This window comes from Neolamprologus brichardi, chromosome 10, assembly GCF_056152115.1.
Source record: "Neolamprologus brichardi isolate AB-2024 chromosome 10, ASM5615211v1, whole genome shotgun sequence".
Lineage (NCBI taxonomy): Eukaryota > Metazoa > Chordata > Actinopteri > Cichliformes > Cichlidae > Neolamprologus > Neolamprologus brichardi.
This window is the reverse complement of record NC_142113.1, coordinates 1,060,518-1,073,242: the sequence shown is the minus strand read 5'-3', so window position 1 is coordinate 1,073,242 and position 12,725 is coordinate 1,060,518. Positions and strand designations below refer to the sequence as shown.

The 12,725-nt window shown below is 47.4% G+C and overlaps 1 protein-coding gene across 2 annotated transcripts in view; it reads right to left on the bottom strand.

The window, feature by feature from the left end:
* The window catches only part of atp2a3 (ATPase sarcoplasmic/endoplasmic reticulum Ca2+ transporting 3), a 41,855-nt gene extending 32,723 nt beyond the window's left edge, over positions 1-9,132 (bottom strand). For both annotated transcript variants that reach the window (XM_087847012.1, XM_087847011.1), the window contains exon 1: positions 8,795-9,132. In XM_087847012.1, coding sequence (XP_087703138.1) covers positions 8,795-8,912 — 118 coding nt within the window. In that variant the 5' untranslated portion in view covers positions 8,913-9,132. The remainder of the gene's footprint in view (positions 1-8,794) is intronic.
* Between the last annotated feature and the right edge of the window lie 3,593 nt (positions 9,133-12,725).

The window sequence follows — 12,725 nt, the reverse complement described above, 5'->3', positions numbered from 1 at the left end:
CTGTGTTAGTTTATCAACAGGTTGCTCTCAGCACTGGCGCACATTCTGTTTGCTGCACCAAACCCTTTTGTTCATCCACAAGCTAAAATCCCACAGAAACAATCACCAAAGTTTCAGCATGCTGCTCCGTTCTGTAACATTTTCTCGTCATTTTCAGGCTTAATCGACATTTCAAAGGAGAAATTGTTTGTTTTTTGGCATGCCGACATCCCCCTACGTACATGAGTCAGCGGCAAGACTAGAAAACACATCAGTCATGTTCTAAAAATGCTCCAATTGACAAGCATGTTGATCAGCGTCACCACAATGAGACAAAAGCACAGTCGCCGTGTTTGTCGGGCCCATATCGGGTCCAGTGCAAAGTCACGACTGAACAGGTCGGACGTAACAAACGAGCCGAGGATGGATCGCTGGACGCGTTTGCTTCGGCGGGATTAGTCATGAATTCTTTCCAGGAAAGTGTGCGTTTTCTTACTGAGAGGATCAAAAAAATATTATTCTTTAATCCACTCCTTTTAAGTGAAGCTTTTTCTGCATATAAAGTAAAAGCTTGAATTACAGCCCTCATTACAGAACGACTGTGGAAAAGCAGCTATACTTAGAAGGCAGTGGGCTGCAGCGCTCAATAATAGCAGCATTCTCCTTTAAGCAGTGGAAACCCCGTGTTTCTCTGCATGCTCTGACCACACTGTGCAACACGTGTGTCTAATGTGTAGAGAGGAACTGGAAAGAGGCCGTGACACGAGGCCTCGGCACTCCTTCCACTCGCAGGCGCTGAGAGAAAAACTGTTTTAGGTGGAGAAGAGATGCTAAAAGCAACCGAGGAGCGTGCCAAATGAGATGATTTATTTCCTTTAATAAAACTACACACAGGCCACCTCTTCAGTGTGCACTTGATAAGGTTTGATAAGGTCAAACCTGCAGCTGATCTGTAGCATTTCTGTATTAGAAAACAACCATCTTGCGGGGGTAGACCCTCACACTGTGGTCAGCTCTCTGCTCCACAAACAGCCTCCTCAGACTGTGTATTAATAGCTGATGAGTCACTGAATAGCTTTTCTAACCTGCCATCTGAAGGGTTTTCTGAGTGCACTCTGCCAGCAGCAGAAATGTGGAGAAGTGGGTTCTGCTGTTTTCCATGCTCCACCAGTGTGACATAAGCCTCTTTCCCCATAACCGTGCCTCCCCGTTGTATAATGTTTTTATGGCAGACAGGCTGGCTGTGACCCGACTGCGTGAGACAAAGACGGGCTGACTGAAAGGACGAGACAGACGCGAGGGTGGGGGGTAGAGCGAGGAAAAGAGATGGAGGTGTTGAACGGGGTTCCCCGGCTTCCCTCTGCCAAGGATTCCCTCCCAGTCATCCGGGCTCTGTCAACGCGAGGCTTGCCCAGGCACATTCCTGAACACTGACTTCACCTCCCTCTCGCCTCATGTCCCCACAGCACCTCCCCACCTCCTCCTCCCTCCTCCCAGCCCAGACAATGAATAAAAGAGGCTGTTTACGCAGAACAGAAAAACTGAGCAGTGCCTAGAAGAGGGGAGACACTTCCTGGAGACAGTTGCCAACAACAGCAACAGTGAGATGCTCTCTGTGTTCAGAGCATCAGGAAGCAAAGCAGGAAACAGTCCATCTTTCTTTCTGCGCTGCGAACAATCTGCCGATAAAGGATCTCACAGTCCGAGCTGCCCCCCCCCCCCCCTCCCCTCCCATTAACAAATTACAGGCCAGATCATTAAAGCCCCCAGTAAACATCACATCTGAGTGTGTTAAGCAGTGTTAACAAGCCAGAATCCAGGCTGACTTATGAAAACTACAAACACAAAGTTTTCAGCAGTTACCATGGCGACTTGGCTCATGAAGACTCCTTGAAAACAAGTGCGCTACAAGGTAATGTGCAAGTGTCTGTCAAAATTGACCAAGAATAACTATTATGCAATCAGTGGGACCTTGATGTAGCATGCTATTGACTGCAGGCCCCCAGCTCACTGCTGGCCTGCTACTGAAACACCATTAGCATGCAGACAAGCAGACACACCTCCGAGCACACGGCTTACAGTCACCCATCGATTGAGGAGGAGCACGGGGGTGAAGGAGGAAGGAGGCAGTGTGGTGAGGCGTGTACTGCTCGGGCACTAGCTGAGGGATTCGGCTCCATCCACTAACCCTGAATGCAAAACAGGTCTATAAATAGCATGATGGTAACCCCTAATGATAGCTTCCTACATCCACTAAATGTGTTGTCCCACTGGAAAAGGTCTGAATGCATTAACCGTATCAAATGTGAATGATAAGTGTACTTCAGTCTCCACCCGAACATCATTATCTGCACAGAGAGCACTGCAAGTGACTGCAGAACATCCGCAGTGTGTCAAAGTTTCTCTCCTTTACAGAAATATCGACAGAGGGCTTCAGGAGCTCATATCGAACTACGTCTCATGGGTGAGTATCAGCGACCATCTGTAGGCATCCCACTGACCTCTGCCAGGCAACCCTAAAGATCTGCTACCACAGGAACAAGAGCAGTGATGCTAAAGTTACTACAAGAACATCGAGTCCTCACATACGGCCGATGTTCAGTCATTTAAGCCCCAGAAATCGTTCATAGTGGATTAAAGCTGCTCAAACAAAAGAAGATTAAGTCAACACAGCCAAGCTAACTGTGGTGCTTTAAGCTAGCTGTGGTGCTTTAAGCTAGCTGTGGTGCTTTAAGCTAGCTGTGGTGCTTTGAGCTAACTGTGGTGCTTTGAGCTAACTGTGGTGCTTTGAGCTAAACGCCAACGAGAACGCGAGGATTCTAGTGTAGCATGCTAATGCTATTTAGCAGCACACAACAAAGCTGAGGGGAGCAGCTGTTTAGTCACAAACAGCGAAAGTAGTCGTAGAGTGTTGGACCTGCAGAAATGGTGACGGTGTAGTTAGAGGAAAGTCTGATGACTTCTGAAGTGACAACAACTCAGTTTGAGAGAAGCATAGAAATGTTCACTGGTGACCCCAAAATGTGGCTTTTTCCCCGAAGTGCAAATTACACACAAAGAAAAAGCTAGAGGAGAGGGGTTCCTGCTGCTGGAACTGGCAACATCTGGTCAAATTTTGAGCCAACCCAAATTGGCTCAGTGTCACATATTTGATTCAGTTATTTGAAACAGTATTGGACCAATTTCTGAAGTATTGAATCCTTTAGCCTGCAGTCATTCAAACATCAGTGGAAGCACAGCTCAGTTTCTGTAAAGTTAAATTCTGCTGTTCTCTGAAATATTTCAGGAAAAATCCTGAAATATAAAGTTATAAAAGTGAAGATTTCTTGAGCAACAAAGGACCAGATTCCCTAACAGCAGAATAAGAACAGCATTAACGTTTTCCCAGTTCACATTATACAAACTTTGTCAAAATAAGTTGGAACAATGGTTTCATTTTGGTGGAAGGAAAATGATATTAACATGCACAGTGGGGACAAAAAGGACGTAAGATGATCTGCTCAATACAATTTGGCATTAGCTGCGATGATATCGATTAACTGATAGTCGTGATTCTTCCCCTGCTGAGCCCGCAGAGGAGAAATACCATCAGCTGTCAAAGCTGAAAGGAGATTGGCTCTTTTGTGCAGCTTCTCTCTGAAAGTCTGCGTCGTTCGAGAGACTGAATTTAGTTTCAAAGTGGAGATTTTCCTCTTTTCGAGCCAGTTACGACATGAGATTGAGGGTAACGGCCGCTGCAGCTGTCCATTGGCTGCACTGTATGTGATGTCATCAAAGCTGTGGTCAGGGAAAAAGAGAGCGAGTTTTTTCCCTTTGGTTGTTGCACAAGATAGAGCATGCTGAAATCAAACTGTAGCATCATTCTCACGTTCTAAATGCACGCATGCAAGTGCTTATTTTACTGCATCGATCATTTGCACGCCATGCTCGACTGAGCCACGAAAGAGTGAAAGTGCTGATGAAGACCAGAGATACGACATCTATATTTAGGCCTTAATGTAAAGAACGCTGCTCTCTAACTGTTCACCCCACGTACACTGAATACTGCTCTTTCTACATCAGATACAAGTTTAAACAAGCATCCAATAAAGTGCTTTTCCCCACATATTGCCACTCAATATCATCAGCTCTGCTGTCAACTTATAGAGGAAAAGGAAGAGGGCCTGTCAACAGAGCAGGACATGCTTGAGGTGATTAGCAAAGAGCCCGTATCTCGTCAGGGCTCAGAGTTTCCTCTTTAAGGTCACAGCTGTGCAAAGAACCATTTTTCGAACATCTCAACAGGCATCTGGCAGCCAAACGAAGACGCTGTGGAAAATAGTCAGCAATCCCCAAACGGACAGACTGAAATATCTGTGTATTTATAGAGTTTCTTCTAGGTTTGGAAACCAGAGCGCCACTTCTGTCCAATCATGTGCCTGATAGATTACAACTTCACTGATGTGAACCCTGAAGCAATGGAGGCCACCGAAACTAGTTGAGCGACTTCTCTAGGCTGTGTGAATGCTTAAATATATGCTTAACGTTGTAAAAGCCCCTTCTCAGCCATGTCTGTGATGCTGCCATCACACCCACCTGCTAACAGTTCATAATCACAGGGCCACGATTGTTCTCGACGGCTGAAACGATCCCCAAACAACTGCTATAAATGCACGATTCTCTTCCAACAATGTGTGGTTATTAAAATTATCTGTAGCAGTGGTTCTTAACCTTGTTGGAGGTACCGAACCCCACCAGTTTCATATGCGCATTCACTGAACCCCTCTTTAGTGAAAAATAAAATATGATTTTTTTCAAATTCAAGACATAGATATGTTTTTTATTGGTGCACAAAATGAGCCGTGCATGTCACGGTGGAGGCTCTGCCGAACCCCTGAGACCAACTCACCGAACCCCTAGGGTTCAATCGAACCCAGGTTAAGAACCAGTGATCTGTAGTTTTAACCATCGTATTCAAAAAGGGCCAAAATCAGCTCCTACAAGCAGGTCTGTCTGAAGACAACACTTTTTCCCTTTCCTTCGTACAGCTCCTTGTGTTTGGATTGTGGGCCTGTCACAGATAGTTCCACACATGCAAGCTGAGCATGGTTATGGTGACATTTTCTTCTTTATTATATACAATATGTGGACAGATAAGTGATTGAGACGCTGGCTCGATGGACGGGTGCATAAAGTGTTGCTAGTAAAGGGCAGAATCAGTGACTGTAACTGCTACTACAGTCAGTGGGTGGAATGAACACAAAAAGCAAGGACGCTCGTTGCATGTGCACACTCAGCTTCATCACGTTTTACTTAGAACACGAATGATTTTCTAAATGAACGTTCTGCGGCACTAAACTTGAAACTAACGATTAGAATCACAAACTCATCAGGAAAGTGTTTACTCAGATCACAAGATTCAGCATCCAAACCAGAGGAGGCGCCCCCTGCTGGCCATTGGCTTCACCTTTCAGACTGCTGCCATCTTTTAGATTCAGTCTGTTATTTAACCATTGATCCAACCGTTAGGTTCTCGTGTTCCAGCCACTAATGATCAGTAATTGACATGCAGCTGATTATCCGTAACCCACGCTGCTCTTGGACGTCTCTGAATGCTATTTAACGACTGTCTTTACCTCTTTGTGGTATATTTGAAGGCAGCTACAGCACACGCTCTGCACACTGCCCACACTTTGGAACAAACTCCGTGCATCTCCTCTGTAGATCGGACCGTGCTGAGCCTCATGACTCAATATCATGTTAACATAAGGGCTTGATGATGAGTGACACACGCAGAGGTGGGAGGGAAGAAGCCGAGACAAGTGACAAGCTAGAACAGGATCACAGTCGCTGTGAAGGCAGCTGGGCAGGCACGCACAGAGACGCTACAACAGGGAAGTGACTCAACACCCCGAAGACTTCAAATTACTTCTCTACAACTTCTCTCAGCCCACACAACACCAACACTGTTACCGCAGTTTAAGTCTCAACTGGACACTTTTCAGTGATCGAGCCGCGCACTGCAGAGCGCCATGGCGAGTGTGCCGGTAGAGAGGAGGAGCAGGAAGCAGCGCGTCTCTCACATTTCAAATGGAGGAGAGATTAAGTCAGGCAGCTTTTATGTTGATCTGCAGAACAGGAAGAGAAACAGCCCTGTGTGAGAGCGAGATCCTACCAGAGGAAGCTGTAGTTATTATGTGTGGCAGAAAGCAGACTGAAGAAACAGCTCAGATAACAACAACAGGCAGCTTCCATCAGTGAAAGGATTCAAACGCTTTAATTCAAACAACTCAAAGAAGAGAAGAAGTTCAGTGGGATTCATGACAGTTTATCAATCGAACACTTTTGCTTTGCTGCCACCGGCACTTTGACTCCACTCGAAGCATTTCCATCTGCGAGTCAGAAAACGCATGTCATTTTGGACACGAAGCAATGGTGGCGCAATGACACGTCACGCCAAGTTGTTTAACCTGTAAATGTTGCACAACTATCTCCAGGGAGTGTCGAGTGACATCTTAACACATGCAGGCTACTCTGAAGGCTCTGCACTTGTGCAACGTAATTGAGAAAACAGAAGCCATAAAGAAAGGAAACAGAAAAGCCTCACACTGTAAATTAGTCACAGAAGGGGCCTTTGTTCCAAAACAGGAGGATGTGAATGAAATCTCATTATTTAACATGCTCCGAGTGAGAGTCCTTCTCAATTTAAACATCATTTAATATGTTCACTTCCTAAGAAGAAGATGATGTGAGTTCATTCATTCCAGTGTCTTTAAAATGTCGTTTTTTTAAACAAAGAAAGTTTAGAGAGCAAACGTGTCGTTTTTCTGACTCTTCCTAACAACGAGTGCAGCACACACTCACTGAGCACCACGAGTGTGCACCCACACACAGACAGACTTCCTCTCCTGCTGCATCACAACCAACTGCTTCACAATGATGAAAGTGATAAACTGTCTCATAAATTGAGGTGCTTGTAGCTCTCAACAGTCATTTAGCTGGATGCCTGTAGTGTGCGTCTCTGTGAATGGAGTTGCAAATAACCGAGCTGCTGCTAGACCGTAAACGGGAGGTGTGAATAAAAGGCCAGCTGCCTCCTTTCTGCAGCAGACTGCTGTGTAAAGGCTGTCTCCATATGTGGGAGCGGAGCTAATGTTCCAACAGAGCGCGAGTGCTGATAGGAAGCTCACCTGTATTTACGTTTCAGCAACAAGTTACAAAAAAGATGATGTAAATATCAGTAAGGTTTGAACTTGTTGCCATCGACACCACAATCAGGGGAAAAATCTCATACTAGGCCGATATTTAACCTCATGGTGGTTTCCCTTTATTTGTGACCTCCAAATTATGACATAATAGTGCAGGACACAGTCTCAGCTCAATCAGCAGAGGCAGTGCGAGAAGAAGCCCCACCAGGCCCACGACGGTGTCATCTCTGAGTCAAACAGATCCTGTAATCTTCCCAGCGTGTCGCGCCTCCTTACAGACAGCTGGAGCGACACTTGGACAGCAGCTTGCGTCCTATCTGCCTCCAAACCGAGGCAAACGCTGAGCTCAGACGCATACTGGAGCATGTTTGGGGTCCCCTGCTAACCAGACAGTGCACACATGTCAGTGGAGGCACGGTAATCATACCAGCCGCGAGCATAGCCTGGAACAAACACCAAGGCGCACATGAGGCCCTTGCTTCATCTACAAAGTCTGTGGTTTGTGAGCAGAGGGGAAGCAACAGTTCAGCAGCCGTACATCACTGTGCAGGGACTCGCACTGAAGTAGTCAACAGACCCGTCAACTCTCCTGCTTTTCAACAGTTTGGACTTGGGAAAAAGCACGTGACAACCCTTTTGCAGGTAGCCCCCAAAACTGGAAAAAAAAAAGGGGGGGTATTCCCTCCCTCCAGTGTTTCTCTGCAGCGCGCTCACACAGGGCAGGAAGTTCACAGCTCAAAGCGAAAGAGATGTTATCTGTAGCAAGACGTTGCTTTTTTCCATGAAGTCATCACAGCCCCTGGGTAGAGTCGGCTGGCTGCAACAAAAGGGCTTCTGTTCGCCGGGCACAATGCGCGCTCTGCTCGACAGCTTGGCAGCACATGCAAATGACAGGAGCGATAGGTGCGTCGGTGTCAGGCCCAAACTCCACACACAACCACGCAAACACCAGTATGTGTCGGTGCGTGTACGCGATCAGGTCGACCTGGACGGGCTTGCCTCATGATCAGCAGACCTGGCAACCCGGGCCCGGTCCAGCATGTCACTCTGTTACATGACGTGACCCAGCTACTCTGTTATCTGTAATTTGAACTGCAAAGTAGAGGCGCTGTAAGAACAACTGTTGAAAGTGAAAACAGGTTGTTCAAGATTTCCAGTGTGATTGTTCACAGCACAGCCCCAGAGCCGAGCTCTGCAGGACAGCCGAGGATGTCCGTCCTCACAGCTGCGCACTGTGTCGGTATTTGGTCAGTGGACCTTTTTTGTCTTTGCTGAGATACGAGCGCGCTGTCCGTCTGCTCACTGAGCTTGACATGACTTCAGACCCGACGCGAGGCGACCTCGGGGAGGGGGACTCACTCAAACACAGCTGGATCGGTCAGACTTGCACCTTTCCTTCTATGTGCTGCGAGGTGTTTCCACACATGTGCATCAGTGAACGTGCCTCTGACATTTCCACTGACTGCGCGCCTGAGGGGACCGGGCTGTTTTTTACGCGCACGATCCGCCTCAGCTTGAAACATAACGGCTGCTCAGGGATTTCCTGGGAAATGAATCGATGTACATCACAACACGCAGCAGCCACGAGCCGCACATTTAAGAGGGAAATGATTGATTGAGCTACTCACCGTTCGGTCCATATTTCTCCAGGTGGGCTTTGACCTGTTCCAGAGTCAGCCCGGTGTTCTCGTTCACACCGAAGTTGTCTAAAACTTCAGTCGCAGATTTAGTGTGCGCATTTTCCATGTTGGTGCCGGGCTCAGACGATCAGACAGAAACGGAGCTCAGTCACATCTAATGTGGGAATCGGAGGGTGCGCGTGCCTGGGAGGTGTACCAGCTGTATTTCCACCGAAGGACGCGGGAGCGGTCACCTGTCCCCCCCCCTAGTGAAGAAAACCTCCGCGGTTCAGACGCTGCTCTTTCTGTGTCGCTCGGCTGCCGCTGCTACTTCATCCCCATCTGAAGGTGTGCTGTGTCTGTGCCGACGCGGACCGCCTCTCGGTTGTTGTGGGCACTCCCTCCTGCCCTCATTGGCTGCGTGTACCTGAGCGCAGACCCCCCCTCCCTCCCTCCCTCCGCCCGCCCGCAGCCACCTCAGACATATCCCCTTGAAATAGGAGCCGTGCTCCGTGTGGTGTAATGCGGGTTAATAACTTGTACATACTCTGTCATGGTTGCTGCTCCTTGTAGGGGTTTGTCTTTTTTATTATTGTTTTATTGTTTTGCCTAAACTTCAGCTGCTCATCATGTGGAGTTGAACTTGTTCAAAGCGCAGGTTTGAAAGCACAGCACAAAACTGCTGCGTGAGAGAGACAAGTGCACATAGAGCCGAAGACTTGAGGTGAAGGGAGCTCAGCCCGGATGCAGCTCTGAGCCCGCTGCGCAGTGAGCACGTAGATGCAGTCATTAGCTTCTCAGAAAGACTGAAGCTTAAAGACATGTCTGCGCTGCGCTCCGGGCTCATGAGGAGTGAAACATGTGCAGGTTAATCTCCAAAGTTTCTGTTTCACGCCTTTAAATTATTTTTCTTTTCTTTTGTCTCCTTTTTTGGAATTGCCTGCAGCTCCAACTAACAGCTTTGTCAGCAAAGTTTGGAAATAATTAACAGAAATAGAAGCAGGAGTAACAAATTAAAGTGTGTTTATATGGATATTAGTTACTGCGAGAATGATGAGACAGGAGATAACCTGAATGTGCTGCGGTTTCATTTTCTCACTTAACTGTGAGACAAAGTTATGAATGAGCAACATTTTCTACATGCTGCAGCTAAGCGGACTAAATGACACAGAAACCGCTCTGAAACACAGCTGTGGTTTTATTCACTTTATTTGCAAGATAAAAATGCAAATGAAACAGTGAAAGAAATCATTTGACCACAGCGAAGCTCGATGGCTGCGGCGTCTTTTCACAATAACAGCTGAGCAGAACAAACGTGACAGCTGGCTTCTTCGTCCTCGATGTGCCAGAGTCTCTAGAGGAGACTTGGCTGGAGCGTCCTTCTGACGTCGCTGCGCTGCTACTGAGAAACAACCTTGAGTCCTCAGGATGAGGCTGAATGCTTGAAAGGAAGGTTTCAGATGCAGGCTTGAACTCACACAGGAGGAGAAAGCACATTTAAAGGGAGAACACAAGAATAAATAATAAATGTAGCATCTTTGTGGTATAAAGCATCTGATTTTGCAGCTGATGCAAAACTATTTAAGGTTAACACACATAAACCTGCAGCAGCAACACATTAATGCACCTTTTCTTGTGACAAAGCAAAACACTCACATTCACTCCCTTCAGATAAGAGTGGCGGCGATCCTTAGTGCACTAAAACATTATTTTGCAAATCATTTAACAGCCCCATTAACACTTGGACTTCCTGGAAAATTGTCTTTTGCCCCAAAACAGCAATGATGCTCTTACATAACGTGGCGAGCATCCCCGCCTGTTGGCCAATTAAACTCTCTTTCACCCTCTAACTGATATCTTAATGGTTGACACGTCATCATCGGCCTGCCTGAGAAACATTACTGTTTACAGGGCTTTACAGCCGGTTTGGAGTTGATGCTTATGGGAACAGAAGACGTTTTCCAAGAAGTTTCAAAAATTCATCGTCATCTGGGGAAGAATCAGCCAAATGATTGCTAGCAAGGAAACGGCGTTCCAGATTTGACGTCCATCGCTTCCTTGTGAGGTTGCAGCACGACCTCCCCGCAGTATGTGGACTCTGAAGTGGGTCTGCTGCTGGAGATCACAGGCACTGGACTGGGACCTCGTTGGGCACAAACTATAAAAGGAACAGGGTGCTCCAATTCTGTCCCTGCTCACAGCTGGCCTCTTCTGTCACAGCAGAAGAAAAAGTGTATTTATATCTGAAACTTACGTAACTTGCAGAGCTGGAGGATGGAGGATGGTAGCGCTACAGGAAGCTCTGGGATGCTAAGTGGCTGGTAGTGTCCTCGCACCTGATTTGGAGGGCCTGTCTTTGCCTCCGTGTTCATTTCTGTTTTAAAAGCCAGACCTCAGTCATCCACACGTCCCAGCAGACAACATGACCACACACTCGGGCTGCTCGCTGCCCACTCACACTCACAGTGGGATTATTACTGACTTACAGCATCAAAGTCTTTGTAAACTTGTGCTCGTGTGTGTGTCCATCCTGCTGTGTGAGCTAGAAGTTTTGCGTCAGGGCTCACGGTGACATCAATTTCAAGCGAACCCCTCCAACACCACAGCTCTTATGAAAAGGAAATCCCCCCTCCCCCCACCTCCACACACCCCTTTTCTGGCTGGCTCCCTCTCTCCCTCCTGTGGCACACACTGGGGGACTGTACTCGTCTCAGTGCCAGTCACACAACATTTTCCACACACCACTGTCAGCCTTCCAATAGCAGTTGCCTTCCCCTTTCGCCTGCAGGCTCATTTGCATGAGGGAAATGAGCCCCGCCCTTCCAAGCATAAAAAAAGACGTTCTCCTCCATCTCCACAGAACCAGCGAGTGCCCATCGAAGATGACACACGCCACTCTCTGCGCACCTGTGGTTTAGAAATCGATGTGAACTCCAGACTCATTTAAATGTAACTGTGACAAACAGCCACCCTCAATGTTCGCCGTAGAGCTCCGCCCCCAAAGCTGAGGGCCAGGCAGCTGCTGCTGACGCTGACTCAAGGAGGTGATGACGCTGTCGCGAGGTGACCGCATTTTGGAGCAGGTGTACCCGACACGCAGCCCAAGTGGGAAGTCATTCCCGCCCAGCCACTGTGCCATTAACAAACCTCTCTTTCCCATTCAGAGTCTGCACATCTGTGAGAGATCCATCATTTCACCGTCTGCCGCGGCAGGATGCTGCGCCGCCCGTCAGCCCGAGAAAATAAGAGCAATGGTTTAATGTCAGGGGAGAACTGGCTGCTTTAATACCAGCTCAACACTTTACATTCACTTCTTGATTTAAGAAGCCGCCTCTATTAGGCAGCTGTTCACTTTTCAGATCATCAGAACCAACATGCTCCAAATCCTGCTAATCATCCTATTCAAAGTGCTCGCACATCTACTGTTGCAGGGACCTGCAGGAGTTGCACACATTTCCTATATTATTCCAAGTCCTCAAACCTCTCCCTCAGCACCATTTCCACATTTTAAAAGCTTCATTTAGACGAGTCGGCTCAGTATTTGCTCTAAAATCTGTCATGAAAGGCAGATGTAGAGTTCAATCTGTTCTATAAAAAACACAGAGCTATGTTTCCATTTTCTCCTGCCGGTGTTACTTTTCCACGTCTGTGAGAGCTCGTCGATAAGAGTCAAGTTGCACTTTGAGGTTACTTTCCCATCAGAGATGCTGCCTGCTTGCACGCAGCTCCACAGATGGAGCAGAGTGATTACACCACGGTCCATGCTCCGCCTTTGTGACAAACAAGCACTTGACTGGTAGGATTGCAGTCGTTGTTCAGCCTGGGCTCAAGCAAAAACGAGGAGGTAACGTCTTTTTAACTCCCTCATTTAACTTGTAGTCTTCAGCCCTGATCACCAGTGATTCAAGTTACGTCGTGTGTGGGTACTTTAAAGGTTGCA